Raw genomic sequence first — 21303 nt, 5'->3', positions numbered from 1 at the left:
TGATACTTTAGGACCTATCAATTTCAGTTCCACCATTTCTATCGGCTTAACTGTGCTAAGATGTTCACGGAATAATGTGCTTTCGAAAGATCTGATAAATACCTTGACCCCTTCGACTTCGAAATTTGTATTCCTTCGTTCCTATTGGCTTTCGAACGATTACAAAGCAACCGCTGGAGAATTATCTAAAGACAGAATTTTAATATCTATTAGGTTGGGGAATAAGTTCGTAGCGTTTTTATATTAACTTTTATTTTACAACGATTTTTTGCTGTTTGACAAAGTGTATAATATTTATTCGATAGAACTCTTTCTGTTCTACAAAACTGTGCTAATCGTCTTTCTGAGTAATTTGATTTTTTATTACTTTTGAGGCATAGAAATGGAATAACCAGGAGATAAAAAGCAACGTTTTCGTCACCTTTTCTTCTTCGCTTTTCATCGAGGCCAGAAAGCTGCTGAAGCAGCCCGGGACATTTGCAACGTATACGGAGAAGGTGTCATAGGCGAGTCTACAGCACGGAAATGGTTTGCGAAGTTCAAAAATGGCGATTTTGACGTCGACGACACGTCTCGCAGCGGAAGACTGATAAATTCAGTTAAAGTGGTGAAAATTGTTTTTGTAATTCGATGTCAAATGACAGAGAATTATCAACATCTCATCACTACCTTCTTCGATAATTAATTTTCCACGTTCTTTCAATTTTCTGAACAAAGTATACTTAATAGTATTAGATTACTGATATATCGAGCTTAAATGTTGAAAGTTGTTTTTGTAATTCGATGTCAAATAACAGAGAATCATCAACATCTCATTAATACCCTCTTCGATAATTAATTTTCCACATTCTTTCAATTTTCTGAACAAAGTATACTTAATAGTATTAGATTACTGATATATCGAGCTGAAATGTTGAAAGTTGTTTTTGTAATTCGATGTCAAATGACAGAGAACCATCAACATCTCATTAACACCCTCTTCAACAATTAATTTTCCACATTCCTTCAATTTTCTGAACAAAGTATACTTGATAGTATTAGATTACTGATATATCGAGCTTAAATGTTGAAAGTTGTTTTTGTAATTCGATGTCAAATAACAGAGAATCATCAACATCTCATTAATACCCTCTTCGATAATTAATTTTTCACATTCTTTCAATTTGCTGGACAAAGTATACTTAATTGTATTAGATTACTGATATATCGAGCTGAAATGTTGAAAGTTGTTTTGTAATTCGATGTCAAATAACAGAATCATCAACATCTCATTAATACCTTCTTCGATAATTAATTTTCCACATTCATTCAATTTGCTGGACAAAGTATACTTAATAGTATTAGATTACTGATATATCGAGCTAAAATGTTGAAAGTTGTTTTGTAATTCGATGTCAAATAACAGAGAATCATCAACATCTCATTAATACCCTCTTCGATAATTAATTTTTCACATTCTTTCAATTTTCTGAACAAAGTATACTTAATTATATTAGATTACTGATATATCGCGCTAAAATGTTGAAAGTTGTTTTTGTAATTCGATGTCAAATAACAAAGAACCATCAACATCTCATTAACACCCTCTTCAACAATTAATTTTCCACATTCCTTCAATTTTCTGAACAAAGTATACTTGATAGTAGTAGATTACTGATAAATCGAGTTAAAATGTTGAAAGTTGTTCTTGAAATTCGATCGTATCACTGATCGATGTCAAGATCCACTTCCTCGATGCCGTCTTCCACTTTGTTCTTGAGAGTGGACATGCTGAGAGGCGTGTTCATGTCCATTACTTCCGCTCCCTCTCGCCGTTTTCTCTTCGACCTGTATAAAGGATTCTCGAATTGTCCGCCGGAAGCTTCGCCGGTATCCTCCGTCTCATTTCCGGTTCTTTGCTCGCCGGCGCCCACGACGTCTGCGAGTTGCACGTTGCCTTCGGAAATATTCTCGAAACGGGCGAAACCGAACGGTTTGCTGTCTTCCGTTTTCTTGTCTGCTCGAATTCCGTCCCGGATCGTGGAGAACATTTCGTAGCAGCTCGAATATACGCTGGAAAAATCGAATGTTTCGTTTAAATCACACCTAATTCCGTAAATAGTTTTTCTGTAATTTCAAGTGTAAATGGAGGTCATTCACGGTTACATAAAGTAATCAAGGAGCCAAGAAAAAAGAAAACTGAAAAATCATCGTAAGATGATAGCTTTTTAAAAAAATGAGAGCATAAAACCTCTATTTTAAAATAATGTTTCTAAACAGTTAAACTTGTTCTTTTTAAGCTGGTTGATGTTTTTTATTCGTATTCTGATAGAGCCTTCCAAAACGAATACAGTGTCCTATAAATGAAGATCATTCACGGTTACACAAGTTAAACAAGGTGACATCGCATTGTGTGCCTCTAAAAATCAAACGAATTTTGTTTCATGCTTTTCTTGTCTGTTTTTACAAGCAAGCCAGTTTTTCAGGTAGCCTGTCTTAGGTGCCTCACCCTGTACAGCGATTAGTAGACTCCGGATTTTATGCGTTTGTGAGAAAAATAGATAGGTGGAATTACTAAAATATATTGAAACACTGAAAGCACTTAAAATGCCCTATATATTGTACATTGCTCAAAAAAGTTATAGCATAGAGAAATTTAGGATAAGAATTGCTCAACTTTGACTAATTATAACTCCACGAAAAATCATCGTAGGATGATGACTTTTTGTTTAAATTAAAGCTTGAACCTTACACTTTAAGATAATGTTTCTGGATTTTAGGTTCGATGCACTCTCACCACTACAATTCTTCCAATGTGAGGCTATGCTTGTTATATTGAAATTGCCAAGATTAACGAAACGTACAGATTTTGTGCAATTTTTTTAGAAGATGTCATTTGCAGCGGAATGAAGTTTAATACTTCCACTTCAATTAAAAAGAAAAGAAACTTGGCTGCGATTTTTTTCGCAAAATCACAGCACCATAAAGTAACCCTTGCATTTTTGATATGAAATCAGAGCTTGTGTTAACACGCGGTAATAGCAAGCAATAATAGAGCAACGCGGAGGAAACACACGCCACTGAAATTTACGCGTACACACACATACACATATATACAAAGCACACACGATGTGCAAGATCCGACCGACAATCTCCCTGTGCTGCACGTCCGATAACGCCGATGCCGGTGGTGCATAACAAAAATGCAAGGATTACTTGAAAGGGCTGCAACTTTGCGAAAAAAACGCTGCTACGATTTTTTTTTTAAATTAAAGAGTAACAATCAAATTTCATTCGGCTGTAAACAGCATCTCCGAAAAATGTTTTACGAAGTTCGTTCATTTCGTCGAACTTGTGAATTTTCAGCATGACAAACATGGCCTCACATTTATGGGATACCCCGTACAGTAATGTCGCCTTAAATCGCGCTCAGATTGCGTACAAAAATAGGCAATTTGGGAAAAGGTGATCCTCTTCCCAAATTGTCCACTTTTGTGCGCAACCTGATTGCGAATTAGGGAGAAATTATTGTATTTCACATTTCCGCCGCCGTAAATCATGTAACACGTTAGTTAAAATCTAATGTAGTATACACTTAGTAATGGTAAAAAAATATTCCTATTTGTAAACCCCAAGGTGACGTTGATTTTCCCATGAAAACTTCTTTACTGACATCCATTTTACACTCCGTACCCTGCAACCCTTTTGTTCTCTGCTTTTCTTACCAGACGGCTGCAACTTTTGTTCTGAACTTTTTCGTCGGATGGTAGCAAGCAGGTGAAAAATCGTGCGTCGCGTTTTAGAAAGAAAATCCCTTATATCGTCGTCGTTCTTCGCAATCGGCGCGGAAAGCTTTTATTTCGCGCGTTTATTTTCGCAGACAAATCGAGCGAAATTGAATAGCACGCGTGGGTCGGGAAAGAAAGACGATTCAGAATCGTACAGATATTTCCGCAGGTTTAGCGGCAACGTATTGTATTTTCTTTCGGACGTGCCGCGAAACGGCGTTCACGAATTTCGCGTCCCACGTGCCGTCGCGACGGGCGAAATAATAAACTGTTCGAGTTGATTGGGCAGGTCAGGTCAATTAAACGCTGCGAGCAGCGAACGAAAGGGTTGCTGGGTAACGCAATGCCGAAGAAACTGCCGCGTGTAAACCGGTGAATTGTAAATGGAGCCGGGTTCGCTGGTGCCTGGCCATTGCCGCCGGTGCGGTGTTTCGTAAATTGAATCACTCTCTTATCTCCGAAGTAGGCTAATTAGAACGAGCATATTTTCTGCTTGCTTATCCGGCGTTCTTATTTAACGAAAACTGATAAACTAGGCTGCGAATATTAATGCAACATCAAGATTCCACGATGTTATGGTGAGAAATAGTAATTCCGTAAGAATTCGCTTCGTTTTCCCAGAATTATAATTCTTATATATATAATATATTATATTATATTATATATATTATATATATATATAATATAATAATATAATATAATATATTATATATATAAGAATTATATATATATATATATATATATATATATATATATATATATATATATATTATTATATATATATTATATATATTATATTATATATATATATAATTCTTATATATATAATATATTATATATATAAGAATTATAATTCTGGGAAAACGAAGCGAATTCTTACGGAATTACTATTTCTCACCATAACATCGTGGAATATATATATATATATATATATATATATATATATATATATATATATATATATATATATATATAATATAAGGCAGACGAATGTAAACATTGTACGAATGTACAACATTGCGTAGTTAGTATCCGTAGTTAGTATCAGATGATCGTTAATGCAGGGGATACTGTTACGAGCAGGATGAAGCTTTGGTGACCTTGAATGACCTTGCGCAGTACCATTCTAGGATCGCCTCGGTAGCGGCTATCGCATCGTAGTGAAAACAGAACAGTGGTTAAACAAAACAGAATGATTAACACTTTAACCGTTTAAGTCCCAGAGGTGATTGAAAGAACACGGTCGAAAAATGTCGAACAGCGCGATAGCGCTTGTCTCAATATGCGAACTATTAGTATATAAATATTTAAAGTTTTGTTCAATAAACATTATTGAGAAGATAATAATGAAATACAAAATATGATAGTATTATTACAGTAATTTCTCCCAGAAAAGTTCGGATGGTATAATGTTCATGGCAAATAACGTGTGATATCTAACCTCATTTTTTTGGTCCGTGAAATGTGTATACGCTACACGTGATTTTCTTTTCTTTTTGGAATAATATCGTAAGTATTGAAACATATACAATTAAAGATGGTAAATTATTTGATACATAATATTTTATGTTTTAATATATATTATAATATTATGTTTTAATATATTAAGCATTAAATATCATTTCTTTGATTTATTGGTATACATAATTTTTAATTAAATATGCCACCATATTTTGTCTGGCCGTGTTCCCATAAAACTGGTCACAGTAATCGAAACACGATAATTAGATCAGTGTACAGAAATTGACACGCGGTAATTAGAGAATGCTCAGTAATGGTGAAAATTTTATCGAAATTGTTTGACGTTGTTATGAATCACAAATAATTAAAGATCGCTAAAATCGCAATTTTGTCCCGACTTTTGACACACTTTTTACCAAAAGCCATAAGAAATCTGCAGTTCTTGAAATCTTTCAACGCCTGTAGCTTGACTCTGGGTTAACCGATTTCGATACAATTTTCAGCATGCACATGAGTTACCGAGATCTTGGAAAGGCAGTTTCTAAATGTTTATTATAAGCTCAGATAAGAAAGTTAACGAACGAGATTTTTTTACTTTTTTTGTCATTCCAAGTAAGAACAAATTTAAGAAAATGCATTTCAGTTGTCTCGTGGATCAGTCCGTTTATCACCTAAGAAAAACTCAAGTCATTTAGTATAGTTTGAAGAAAGTTATTGCGTTTTAAAAGCTGTTCGAATCCTTTCGCGTGAGCTGCTGTACTTTCATTGTTGTTCCATCGAAATCAAACCTGTTGCTTTTCCAGCTTCATTGTTCGCGCGCTCGAATTTTCTATGTTTTTCTTTCATTTTCATTGTGTAACCCGTGCAACTGTGTACAACTTTCCACTTTGAACCCTTTGCCCCCTTTGCTCCCTTTGTCTCCTTTGCCCCCTTTGTTCCCTTTGCCCCCTTTGCCCTCTTTACTCCCTTTGCCACTGTATCAGAGGCTAATGGCCGGAAAGGGAACTGTCTGCAGTTCGACGTTTCGAAGTGCAACTGTAATGCAGTTTGCCTCGTGTAAATGCCGACCAGCTTTCTGGAATTCCGCGCGACTATTTTATCCGCGAAATCCAGCGCCACGTGTGTCGTTACATTATCTCGGATCGTGGAAACTTGTGCTGCAACTTGGCCAGAGTTACGTAAAGTACGCGTAAAAAGAACCCGACGATTAGCACGATCTCGTAGTTCATGGATAAATTAGTTAATTACTATTTATTATTGGTGTTATTAGACTGCGGATTTTATGAATTTATTACAACGCTTTAATGGCCGCTCTCACAAATGTGCGTTGCTTTAACCCTTTGCAGACGAGAAGCGACTCTCGGTCGCCACGGCGTTTCGCGCGGCAGGACGAATGGCGAATGAGAGGCGACAGTCGGTGTTTATGTTAGATTTCATTATCTCCAACATTGTTCAACGTACTGTTTTATGAGAAAGTCCCTGAAGTGGTGGCGCAAATTATTTTTCCGTGAACTGGAAATTTGTTTAATCAATTCGTACATTCTCTACGAACATGTAAAAACGCAGAGAAACGAACAGCCAGTTACACGTTTGAACTTTCGCAAAATTTTGATCAACAAATTGAGAGGAGATTATCGTGAACCACGAGATAGATCTTCAAGTTCGACGGCCAACTCTGACGAAAGTCGTCTAAACGGGGAACTGCATGTAATTGTTACTGGCACAAAGAAAGATTGCAAAGTTTGTTCCAGTCGAAACAAACCAGGGGGAAGACATGAGACGACCTGTTTCTGTGATACATGTCCAGACAAACCAAGAACGCATCTTGGTCAATGTTTTATAAACTATCACACCGAACGAAACTACGAATCATAATTTTTGTAAAATTATATTCATACAAGTGTGAATATAGATAAACTAACGAAATATAACGTTTTTGTAAGATAATTTATATGTAAGATCATTTTATTTTACCATATAAGACACTCGACATATTTGCAAAAATCGCCTCGTTCTGCTACCTGACTCGGCCGAAAAGGTCGTCGTCCGCTAAGGGTTAATAATTATGTAGGTGATTGCTTTAATAATTATTCCACAATGGAAAAATATTAGATTTATTGTATTAAATGTGCTGTTATTGCTGTTGTTGTTTTTTCTTATTTTACGTGTATGTTCGCGCATGTTGAATTATTTCATGAATTTACATAAATTTTAATTTTATCTTAAATCAATTCTTCAAAAATATTGCCGAACCCTGGCGACGTTTGATCACGCAGACGTGCGGCCATTAAAGTGTTAACCCTTTGCACTCGAATGGCGACTCTGCGGCGCCACTAGAAATTGGTATACTATTGTTCAAAATCATTCTAAAAGCATCAAACTCGTTTATATTTAAAAGAAGCTATTAAAATTCCATTGTACTTGCCAATAAGTTCAATTTTACATGCACAAATCGCAATAAATTATATAAAATAGAAATACCGTAGATCAGAAATCATGTTTTGGATTTCGAATTCAAATAGCTTCGACTGCGAAGGGTTAATATTCTGTGGAGATCTGAGATCGTTGCCAGAATTATTTTTAACGTTGTACGAAGCACATGAGAAATGAATTTATGGAAGGATCCAGGAAAAGCCGCAATTTTCCAGATGTTCCGCCATAACTAACGTAATATTCAACTGCCATATGGTTGTCGATGGACGTCCGGCGGGGACGGAAATAGATAGAGATGGAAAAATGAGGCCACGATGGGAAAAAGTAATTACACGGAATATGAAACACGCGGCGCAGTTTGCAAGCAGTTCCTTTCTCGTGCTTCCCTCCCTCCGCCGTTTAGATGCCCTTGTATCCAACAGGCCGGAAGTCTGCGAAATTAACTTCTCTCGCGAGAATTCTGAGAGTTATATTTCCCTAAGGGCTGTTAATCTCCTGCTAGTAATCATTTGACCAAAAATCGCCATCTTTAATTTACGATCGTTTCAGTTGTGCAATTACAAGTTACGTTTAATAACTGAACCATTCACGTCCTTCATACATTTTTGAAAATCCGTATTACTGACTCATAAATATTATAACGATTGTATCCATGCCCATGATGCAGTCGAATTATTTTTCATTCTATTCTGCCAATGTTATTAAGAATCCAGAATGCCACCCTTTCAAAAAAGAATTTTTTCTAGTACCAGCAAATGTTCAGGTGAAACTCCGAAAATATATATATTTTTATAGCACTTTTCACGTTGAATCGAATTACGTAGAAATAAATTTTCCAACATCCGTTTCCTTATTTAAAAAAGATTATTTTTTTGTGAGAGAATTATCGGATTGAAACATTCGTGGACAATTTTTTTTCTACATTTTGTGCGCAAACCATGGCGAGAATTTCAGCTTGAAAACTACAGTTTTGTTCGAACTATTTGAATTTTAACATTAACTGACTTTTCAAAATTTTATGTGTAAAATTACTGGTACTTTGTGTGTTTTTGAGATAAATGTCCTTCATCGCGTCATTAGTGAGTGGTGCAGAATCTTAAAAAAATATATATATATAAGGTACTGCTAACATATACTTTATACATATATATATATTTATTATTATAATATGTATAATATATATATATATAAATAATATAAATAATATAAATTAATTATATATATATTAATATATATATTCATATATATATTCATATATAATATATATATTTAATATATATATATATAGGCATGCACTCACACAAAGTTGTGAATGTTCATCTCTCGATAAAACCTAACCGTGCTTGAAAAATAATCTTCCTCTGATCTAAATGAATGAATGAAAATTTTTTAAAAATAAGTTCTTAGGAATTACGTCATGAATAATTGTTGCACTTACTATCTGTACGAGTATCCCGTGTACACAGCTGCTGCGAAGAAAAGTATCAAAATGATGAACGGCGTGACGAAAATCGGAATAAGTGCAGCGACCACTCGATGATCTCGCAAAGAAGCGCCCGAGATACTTGTACTTATCACATGGATGTTCATACCTGTTCCAACAGAAAATAGCTACGTTGAAGCAATTAATTATTATGTGAATTTAATCAGAATTTAAGTTAACCAGAATCATGAATTTAACCAGGTAGCTGTTGCAGTTTCTTTGAAAAGTGACAAGATATTGTAATCATACTGTATTCATCTGATTTTCTTCATATTTTGTTTAAATACAACACTTTTATAAAATATATAGTTAAACAAGGAATATCAATGTATACAGGGTGTCCCGTGTAACAGTAGCTTTTCGAACATATCCGACAGTCAGAGAAAAAAATATTCCAAACGAAAATTAATCAGTTTTCGACCAACTACAGATTGCAATATAAAAAATTAAAAAACATATTTTATTGCAAAAAATCAAGATCACTTTTTGAATAGCATACTGTATTTGTTACGTCATATTATTGTAGCTCGAGTCAAGTCGAATTCGACTATCTGTTATATCATGACCTTCGGTTGACCTATATATGTATATATATATATTTTTTAAATATTTTATATTGCAATCTGTAGCTGAACGAAAACTGATTAACTTTCGTTTGGAATATTTTTTTGTCAGACTGTCAGAAGTGCTTGAAAAATCGTGGCGACTGTTACATGGGACACCCTGTATACTTTGATGTACTTTATTTAACTAAATATTTTATGGAACTGTTGTAGTTAAACAAATTATGAAGAAAATCAGACAATATATGTAATAATTATTATATAATAATATACATAATTATTATTATATGATAATATATATAATTACTGTTATATATATACTGGGTGGGGCATTTTAAATAGGTCACCTGAATAGCTCGCTTGTTTTTGAAAATAGGAGAAAATGCATCAGACCGTATATACATATATTATATTACATTTATGTGGGACACCCTGTATATCGTTCTTAACTAGTTCGACGGGTATACTCGTCATGAAGAAATAGCAAGATCTTGTACGACAAGCATGTATACTAGCTAACTGGTTAAAAATGCGGAAAAGCTCTAAGAGGATGTCCCGAATGAAAGATTCCCAAGGAATTGTTTTCGGTCGCAGGAAAAGATTGTAATAACGCCTACGAATCTGAATCATTTCTCGGAATGAAACGTTCCTATCGATTCCGCGAAGTCTACAATCGAGCACGTTTGTGCTCCACTTTCTGGAAAACACAATAACTTTCGTTTAATAGCCGCTAACTTATATCAGCGAACGGCGTCGCTGTTTCTGGAACCCATGGGAACGCTTCCAAAACTTTGATTCGCTCTCATCGTCGCTTCGACGTGTAATTCTACGTAACTTCGATGCCGTAGAGCATCATTCATAATCTGTGTTCACGTAAGAAAGTTCCGCAAGAAGTGTTGCATAAATTGCTGACGGTTACGCAAAAGTCTGAAGTCGCCGATCATCTACGATGAGATAATTTGTTGAATTATTACTTCGCTCGTTATTTAAGCATTTATCTACAGACCGTTCCATGTGATACTACAATGACTTCGATGAACGTAAAAATTGTTACTTAAATAAACATATAGGGTGGTCCATCTAAACCAGGGGTGTCAAACTCGCGGCCCGAGATGAACATTTTTGATGTCAACTATCAGGACGTAAACAATAATTTCACTTTATATATGTTTATTACAATGTACTAGTCAGACTAAAAATATTTGTTTCTATGAACATTGATCTTTTTCTGCGGCCCACCTAAAGTTAAGCATTGTTTATTTATTATTATGGCCCAAGTTAGCTTTTGAGTTTGACACCCCTGATCTAAACGTTTCCACCAAAATAACTGCTGCAATAATGATGTTACAGACAATTTTCTTATATGAAACTTGACTGATATCGAGAGACGAATACGATGCAAAAAGTAGCTTTTTCTTCAAGGTCGTTCTTCTGGGAGCTACAAGGTTATCGGTTATTAATTTGTTCGCAAACGTATATTTTCTTATTATACCGTGTAGTTAATGTTAAATTACGCTTGCATGCATAATGACTTGACCTTGAAATAACCTTTCATTTCAGACACGAAATGCTCGAATAATAATGTTATGAAAAATTTTCTTATATGCCACTTGACTGAAAATGCCATATTCTTTATATCTTACACGCGAATTAAGTTCGATGACCTTGAAAACTCCGATAAAATGGCCTTGAAGAAGACAATATTTCTTGCATCGAATTCGTTAATTGATATCAGTGAAATTCCATTTAGAAAAATATTTTGTACCATCACTGTTGAAAGAGATATTTAGAAGGAAAAGTTTAGATGGACCACCCTGTATGTATACTATTGTACATTATGTCTTACTTTTTCTTTCCAATTATCGCGTTGCATCATTATATACAACATATTATTATTTTTATCCATTCTCGTGTGATGGCTTTACAAAATCTCTTTTTTATACTTCTTGTCTTTGTAACATAGTGTTTTTAACTTTGTGTATGAATAAAATAGTCCTTATTATTATAAAGTGTTCCCATGCTAAGAAGCAGAAGTTGGATAAAAATGTGTGTTTTCCATTAATAATATCAATACAGGGTGTCCCAAAATTATTGTACAAGCGAGAAATGAGGGATTCCTGAGATCAATTGAAGTAACTTTTTCCTCAACGAAAATGCGATCTGCGGCTTCGTTTACGAGTTATTAATGAAAAACAGTGACCAATAAGAGGCGAGCACGGCCAGCGCTCTGCCCTTGCGGCCAGTACCACGTCGCGCTGGTCGTCTGACGAGGCGGCAGTGGTTGCGAGGGCGGGGCGTCAGCCATGCGCGATCTCTTATTGGTCACTGTTTTCCGTTAATAACTCGTGAACGAAGCCGCGGATTGCATTTTCGCGAAGGAAAAAGTTACTTCAAATGATCTGAGGAATTCCTCATTTCTCGCTCGTACAAAAATTTTGGGACACCCTTTCTCGCTCGTACAATAATTTTGGGACACCCGGTATACTGAAATAACGAAGGAATTTCTGAAGTATTGTTCGCTAGGTAGACCCTCGTAACCCAATATCTGGCACTCATAAAAGTCAAGAGACCAAAAAAATAAATAAATAAGAAACAATCGTGTCTTGCTTGGATTTCGCAACCCTATGTTTCAGACTAAAACTTTAAAACATACATCGATATATTTCAGAACGAAATATACTAAATAAATGAGTAACAGTTATGCAATATATGCACGCATAACTGAAAGTAAAATTCATAGTTTCAAATCACCGTTAACTTGTGTGGGATAATTCTATTTGCAAGTGCTCTTGTTCTTGGTCTTTAAAGGGATTAAGCTATTAGTTCTTAAGAAAGGAAAATCTATTAGCGGGCCAATGAAGCCAAGAAAGGTCGTGGGACATGCGATGTTGCTACAAGCATTATTATTTGCGGCCAAGGAATTTTACTTAGCAAGCCGTTTTTCATATTGTCCACCGCTTCCAGGGTATCGATTCCCGAATAGTCGCCTGTTTCCTTTATCAAAACTTCGATGCCACCAGCCCAGCTGCGTCTAACGTGCCACGCCACCCTCTTCGAGTATCCTTCGAGAATCTCGCTCGCTGCTGCACGCACCAGCGGCAAAGATGCTTTCTCAGATAAGGACAATCGTCCACCGCAGTAAAGACAGCAGTGTCCTTCCACCTAAAACAATTTAGAACTTCTAACTTTTTTAGTGGGTACTAAAGATAGAGTTACTATCGATAGTCAGCGTTATCGATAATTTCCGATAGTTTAGACGAACTATCGATGACTATCGATATTACTATCGATAGTTCTCTGTCTTCAGGAATACCATGAGAAATACGTATAACATACAGTTTCAGAAACATCAAAATTTCAAGATATCAAAGAGTTTAGATAATTATTAAAATTATTAAAATTACAGTGTATTCTTTTTATAAATATAATAAAAATAGGATAATTGAATACAGTGTAATAACTATGTTTACATTATAATATATTACAGTATAATATTATATTTTTATAAATAAATATAATAAAAATGGAATAATAAAATGCAATATAATAAAAATAGAATAATTGAATACAGTGTAATAACTATATTTACATTATAACATATTACAGCATAACATATTTTTTTTTAAGAAATATGATAAAAATGGAATAATAAAATGCAATATAATAAAAATGGAATAATTGAATACAGTGTAATAACTATATTTACATTATAATATATTACAGTATAACATTATATGTTTTTTAATAAATATAATATAAATGGAATAATAAAGGAACAAGTTACTTCAAATGACCTGAGGGATCATCCCTTTCTAGGTGTTAACATAATTATGGGGCACCCTGTATATATATATATACTTACCATAAGCATTTTAATTCATTCGAAGATTTTAACTGCGACGGTTTTCGTCGCATATATATATATGTATAGTCCTTGCGGACAAAAGTTGAAACACTTCAAATATCGTTAATATTTGAGTAAAATTTGATATTTTAACAAACAGAAGCGAAGCATGTAACATATTATTATTATGTTGTAATATTGTTTTATTTAGTGCATACGACAAATAAGAAAGATAATAAAAATAGAAAAAGAAGATAAAGAAACCTTTTTAAATGAAAAATATTAAAAGTAAGAAAATATGAATTAATATTTATGTTGACACAATAGAAATCTTAATCATATGCTAAGAAGTTTTACTACAACAAGAATATGTATCTGTGTAACATGTCTCATAATTTTTGTCTGTAAGAGTATTTACCACGTAAGACTTAGTCAACACTAGATTTACGGAGCACACACAAAAAACAGCTGTTCTATATTAGTTTATAAAAGTAACGATAAGACATTTATTCTGATGTTTAACCAGTGTGATCGTAACATTTGCCCTAGTAAATAACACATAAATTGAATAAATAACTCATAAAATGTATCTTTACGATACGAATAATCGTAAATTAAAACATTAGTGACCCGTCATTTTCACGTGTTCGATAAATCTAGTGTTAATAATAAAAGACACGCTTACTTTCAATGGAAATTCACACTGAGTAAAACCACATTTCGGCCTCTCAATGGCACAAATCTCCTCCAAATAGTATCCATCCGGATCATTCTGGCACGGACACTTATCGCAACTGTAATCTGCATACCTGAATACAGTAAAATAATAAAATTATTAATTATTAATTATTATTTAATTAAAATAATAAAATTATTATTAGAAAAAAATATTGTTCAATAACTGTTCTGCAATAACATAGCATTTCGAAGTTATCAGATAGTAATTACTCCACAGTGAATAATCCTTTATCGAACTCCCGGTTGTTCTCCATCCTCGCCCACTGCGTTATTCCGATGGAGTAATTCTCGCCAGCCAATCTGACGGATCTCACTTGGATATCCTTCATTGGCAAAAGTATGCTGAAGGTGCGTTGTCTGCTAGGCAGCACGATGTCGTCCTGACGGCAAGGGACTTGCTCCAGATGAGGAGCAGCTTGGGAACTGCCCTTCCAGTTGTTAGGATTGGCCCAGAAGAAATGGCCCTCCTTTGCCCATCGACTGATCCTTCTTGGAGAATTCCCTAAATCGTTTAGCTGCGAAACTCGTTCATTAGTTTTCAAATTTAACCAGTTAGCAGTTTCTGACGAGTATACTCGTCATAGAGAAATGGTAGTATTTCGTGTTACGACGAGTATACTCGTCATAAAGGAATGGCAATATTTCGTGCTACGAGTATACTCGTTCTGAAGCAATGGTAATATCTTGTGTTACGACGGATATACTCGTCATAAAGTAATGACAATATTTTGTTTTATGACGAGTATACTCGATCTGAAGAAATGGTAATATCTTGTGTTATGACAAATATACTCGTTATAAAGAAATAGCAGTAATTGATTTCATGAAAAACTCGTAATTTTGAGTTATGACGAGTATACTCGTCACGAAGAAATGGCGATATTTTGAGTTATGATGAGTATACCCATCATAAAGAAATGATATTATTTCATGTTATGACGAGCACACTCGTCACCAAGAAATGGCGATATTTTGTGCTATCACGAGTATACTCGTCATAAAGAAATGGTAGTATTTCGTGGCACGACGAGTATATTCGTCATAAAGAAATGCCAATATTTCATGTTACGACGAGTATACTCGTTCTGAGGAAATGGTAATATCTTGTGTTACGACGAATATACTCGTCATAAAGAAATGACAATATTTTGTTTTATGACGAGTATACTCGATCTGAAGAAATGGTAATATCTTGTGTTACGACAAATATACTCGTTATAAAGAAATAGCAGTAATTGATTTCATGAAAAACTCGTAATTTTGAGTTTTGACGAGTATACTCGTCACGAAGAAATGGCGATATTTTGAGTAATGATGAGTATACCCATCATGAAGAAATGATTATAATTCGTGTTATGACGAGCATACTCGTCATAAAGGAGTGGCAATATCTCGTGCTGTGACGAGTATACTCGTCATAAAGAAATGGCAATATTTCGTGTTAAGACGAGTATACTCGTCATAAAGAAATGCCAATATTTCATGTTACGACGAGTATACGCGTTCTGAGGAAATGGTAATATCTTGTGTTACGACGCATATACTCGTCATAAAGGAATGATAACATTTTGTTTTATGACATAACATTTTTCGGATTTAGTAATTTGTCTTATGAAAAATGGTACATATTCTCGTTAAAATTTTATTTAAAATATCAACAAACTTGTGAATTTTTAAGTAGTGTTATCTACAAATTTGTAACTAGTTACTAGTTACTAATTACTGAATGATTTTATACATTTACAATAAAAATGAGTAGATGAAAATAATCCTAATATTCAAGGAATTTGAGGATATCGACATATTGTTTTAAACTACTTGAAATCATTATGTGAAGAAATTTCTGTGTCTGGTATAACTGATTCAGAAATTTTCTATTAGGTTGTTCGGAAAGTTATTTCGCGTTGTTTCACGAGAAAATGAAAGACGAGTTTTCAAGCTTTATTCGAGTAAAAAAGAAACTTTTTGACATTTTTCTGATAGTTTCCGAATCTTATGCTCGTAAGAGTCCTGCGTTTTATTGGCAAAATACTAAATGCAGTGCTTTTTTAACAACCTTAAAAAAAACATTTTTTTTTTAAACGAAACAACTTTCCGAATGATTCAATTTATTGCATAAACATCTTCGATATAGTAATTACCATCGCAAGATCGCAATATTTTATCAGAAATAGCTTTATTTGAATTTCGAGTATTGTGGGCGAAGGATAGCATCTTTTGTATTTGCGTCATGGCGCTGTGACGTCAGTAGTTTCGGATGTAATAGTACCACAGACACAAAACTTTGGATCGATATCATCATTTTGTAACATGTGCAATTTTAGAGTCGATGAGATTTCAAGCTTGTAGGGAGAACTATCATGAATGGGACATTGCCATTATCGCAAAAATTCTAAATCTTTCTATAATAAACTATGTCAGACAATTAATTCTTTTTACGCTTGACAGTAATATTTTTTCCTTTTTTTACCGTTTATCTATTTATATTCTGCTATATTTTATCTATTCTAGCCGGTATTGTTTTATCTCATTGCTTATTATTTTACTACATTTGACGTTAAAAAATAAGCCTATCAATAAAAAGGAACGGAAGAAATTAACAGAAATTTGTGAACATAAATATGATAATGAAATTATCCTGAATAAAAAATAATGACAAAATAAGTAAAAATAGTTTAAGGCACCTTGTATGCATCCATAAATATTCTGTGTGTCTCATTCGTGAACTTGGTAACAACATTAAAATTTTAACTTGTTTAATTACTATGGTAAAAAAAGATTATCCGAATGCAATAAATTAAAACTCAATTTTGCTTGAGTACAGAATATTTATGGATGCATAAAAGATGCCTTATACTGTTTTTATTTATTTTGTCATTATTTTTAATTCAGAATAATTTTATTTTTTAACATTAAATGGAATAAAATAATAAGCAATGAGATAAAACAATATCGGCTAAAATAGATAAAATATAGCACAATATAAATTGATAAAAGAGAGATAGAGTAAGATACGATAAAATTAGCATAAATTGAAATAAAATAAAAATAGAATAGATAAAATAGTAAGGTAAAAAAAAAAGATACAGTAAAAAAATGAGATGTAAATGTAGGCTGAAAATACATAGAATTAGAAAATAATAAAAGATGATAAAATGAATAAATACTTAAAATTGAGCAACAAAAAACAGAATAACACAGTATAGCATTTTTTATCATTAAATACTAAAATGTGATATACATCGAAGGTATAAACAAGATTTAATGGGAATAAATATACTTTTTAAAAAGATCAAAAATAGAAAAACTCATTGACACTATGCATTCATATAGTGAAAGAACTGATCCTTCGAATATTTCAACCTACAATTATTGCAAAAACGAATCTCTTTGTAGGGTAAGTGTGTCAATTATTGTACGTCCATCTTGATTACTGTGCCCTTACAGTAATGCCCTTACGTATAAAAATAAGAATTTGCATAAACATCGCGATCTACTGATCACAGTAATAGAGGCACTGTAATTAGATCAGTGTACGGTATTTTACTACAAACGATAACTAGAAAAGGCTCGGTCATTAAATGACACACAGTATTTAAGTTTTCATGTTTTCAAGGACGCAGTAATTCGTTTAAAAACTATTTTGCTCATTTTGTTATACATTTTGTGTTCCGTACACGTTTCAATTATGAAAAAAAAAATATATATATAATATTATATAATATTTTATACATTATTTATATATCTCTCTTCCTCTCTCTCTCTCTCTCTCTCTCTCTCTCTCTCTCTCTAAATTATATTTAAATATAATATATAGTTATAATATATTATTTATTATATATATATTATATAATAATTATAATATATAATATATTATATATTTAAATTTATATCCCTTTCTCTCTCTCCCTCTCTCTCTCTCTCTCTCTCTCTCTCTCTCTCTCTTTATATATATGTATAGTGAGAGAGAGAGAGAGAGGAAGAGAGAGAGGAAGAGAGAGAGAAAGAGAGAGACAGAGAGGAAGAGAGAGAGAAAGAGAGAGAGAGAGGAAGAGAGAGAAAAAGAGAGAGAGGAAGAGAGAGAGAAAGGGAGAGAGAGAGCGAGAAAATTATATAAAAGACGTCAACATATAATTGAAATATTTAAGAAGCGCAATATATTATATATAGATAAGAAGAACTATTTAATTTGTCGGTAAACTTCGGACATTACTGTAATGGGCACAGTAATTGACACACTTACCCTTCCTGTTATACGTTTCATTGTCTGGAAACTGTTCGACGCAGTATGAAAAGTTGCATGAAGAGGCTTCTGCCAATTTCATTTTCCCTCTCCCCGTCACGTTCTCCCCATGGCGAAATAATTAAAGTTTCCCCGATACCGAAGCAGCGGACTCACGTCTCCGTTTCTGATTGCGTTCCACGAAGCCCCAGTAATATGCAGCTGCAGAGTGTTAATTCAATCGTCGGTGTAATCTGTTGCGAATGGCAAAAGTGCCGCGACAACTCCATGTTTCTCTGCCCTTGTTGCGTCGGAAATGAAAAAACTAATCCACGTTGAGGCTAATCGAAGACGATTTACAACGGGGACAGTGATATTTCGCCAGCGAGCGGCAAGCTGAACGTCGAAAAACGAAAGTGAAGCTATCGCAAACATTAATCTAACTACGAACGTGGAACGACGACGAGTTCGTTCAATTAATATCGAAACGCTTTTCTGCATTTTCATGCGCTGTGCGCAGAGTTCGGTGACTTTTATTTTAAATAATAAATAACGAATGACAAATTAAATTGATATGTCATTTGTGAACGATAATTCTTTGTGTAACTAAAAAATCGTTCAAATATTTTGTTTATTAATTCTTATTTGCAAATTGAATAGCATTTGTTATTTGGATTTTAGGGAAAGACAAATAATAATATATTATATAATATATAATAATATAATATAACATATTAGTAAAATAGTATTTTGTAATTTATATTATAATTTATATTTGCATTATTATTATTATCATTATTATATGTTATAACAATATTATATTAAGATATTTTATACATTACTTTTACATATAAAATGTTATTTCTTATTCGAATTTAGATGAAAAGCAAATACAAATACGTAATTTTGTATTTTTTTCATTTATCATGTAATAAATATTAATTTCCATTTATTATTATCATCCAAGATTTTGCGGTTTTTTTCGAGAATTGAATGATATCGCTTAGAGCGTTTGAAGACCATTATTTGTTAACTATGTCGTGTGTTCGACGCGTTGTAACCAATGTATATATGCTTCATTATAACATGTAATTTTAATTGAATAAAACGTTCATTTATTAAAATATCAAATTATAATTAAATGTATGAACATAGTTAAAATAATTTATTAAATGTTATATATTATATAACATATAATATATCTTATATTTAATAAGTCGTACATTTAATAAAATATCGAATTATAATTAAATGTATGAATATAGTTAAAGTAATCAATGTATTATATGCTTCACTATAACATGTACCATTAATTTAATAAGATCTATATTTATTAAAATATTAAATTATAATTAAATGTATAAATATAGTTAAAACAACCAATGTATTATATGCTTCACTATAATATCTACCTTTAATTTAATAAGACGTACATTCATTAAAATATCAAATAATAGTTAAACGTTAACTATATGTAAAGTTCCTTATCTTTTGCCGGTGAGTGTACATACAACGAAAAAGTGTCTGTCGAACGATATAATTTAATTGAATACAGTCAAATGACCTTATCGAAATGCAAATTGCCTAATCACGAATATTGTTCTACTGAAATCTGTGATTGATCGAACGGAATTTTGTAAAGCAAACGATTCATACTTGCAGCTTGCCGTCTCTAGGCAGAACCAGAGATCCAGTTCTGGCCAAATCGATCCCACCGAGCACCGCATCCACAGTTTTCGGCATTCCTACAGCATGCCTGGTCTCTAACGGGAATATTACATAATTGTTGATCCTCGGCACCTTGTTGTCCATCCAGTTCTTCGCGGATAGCCATTCCACATCCGGCAACCATACTTTCTCAATTCCAAACGTTACTTTGATCACACATGCGAGCACTATCGGTATTACTTGGTCGATCTGGGTCCTCATTTTCAATAAAAGAGATTACTTCGAGCTAACTTCCTTCACAGTAGAACGGCACCCTGCATTTTAAACGTTCGAATTATGCTGCCAAGACTTTCCAAGAAGTTCCCAATTATTCTGCTCGGTTCGCTGAAAATGTCCCGGTTAGAACGGCGCCAGTTCTACAAAATTTATTCGACTCGAAGCTGGAATTCGGATCTCGCGCGATCGAGAATATTCGGTTTGGTACTCGAATTTTTGTACAGCGAGAATCGCCAATTCTGAGCGACGCGGAAAACCGTCGGTGCAGTTTCAGTGACGGAAACGAGCGGCGCGAGGACGTGTTGGAAACTAAACAGTAATCAAAATCGAAAGGGGGCGTGTCCGATTTGGAGGCAGGCAGCTGCAGCGTCCTGTTATTTATCGGCTCAATTTCACCGATTCCTCTCAACGAGCCAATTTCCGAGCTGATATATTCCCATCCGTCGAAACGAGGTTCCAAAAAAAAGAAACGGGGTTCAAATAAATTCCTTCTCGCCGATGTGTGCACTGTTTTTTTCTTTTTCTTCCTTGTTTTTTCTTTTTTTGAAGAACATTTATTTGATAAAGTGTCAAACACAAGTTCAACATGGTTCTATAAAGAGGCTTATAAGACAGAAACGCAGAGAAAATTCTGCTCGCGCTCACACAATTAGACGTAACGCTTAACGAACATGAAAACAATCAACTTATAGGAGACGAAATACTTCTTTGGATGGCTCGAACGACGAGTTCGATCGATTATTCGCTGGCGATCGAGTGAAATCGTTTCTCGATTGTACATTGACATCAACGCGCGACATGTTTATTTGTATTAAGTTTCAGCCGCGTCGCCGGTGGAAGCTTTCGAG

General features: G+C 33.8%; 1 protein-coding gene across 1 annotated transcript; it reads right to left on the bottom strand.

Annotated features, from left to right (window-relative positions):
* Positions 1-235: 235 nt before the first annotated feature.
* LOC117222195 (amnion associated transmembrane protein) lies at positions 236-20773 on the bottom strand. Its single transcript, XM_033473775.2, has 6 exons — positions 20168-20773; positions 14500-14804; positions 14237-14360; positions 12635-12869; positions 9100-9253; positions 236-2052 (listed from the first exon to the last, which is right to left on the bottom strand). Exons 1-6 carry the CDS (start codon positions 20438-20440, stop codon positions 1704-1706), a joined length of 1440 nt encoding a protein of 479 aa, XP_033329666.2. The 5' UTR covers positions 20441-20773; the 3' UTR covers positions 236-1703.
* Between the last annotated feature and the right edge of the window lie 530 nt (positions 20774-21303).

Source organism: Megalopta genalis, chromosome 3, assembly GCF_051020955.1.
Source record: "Megalopta genalis isolate 19385.01 chromosome 3, iyMegGena1_principal, whole genome shotgun sequence".
NCBI lineage: Eukaryota > Metazoa > Arthropoda > Insecta > Hymenoptera > Halictidae > Megalopta > Megalopta genalis.
This window is presented reverse-complemented; position numbering and strand designations above follow the sequence as displayed.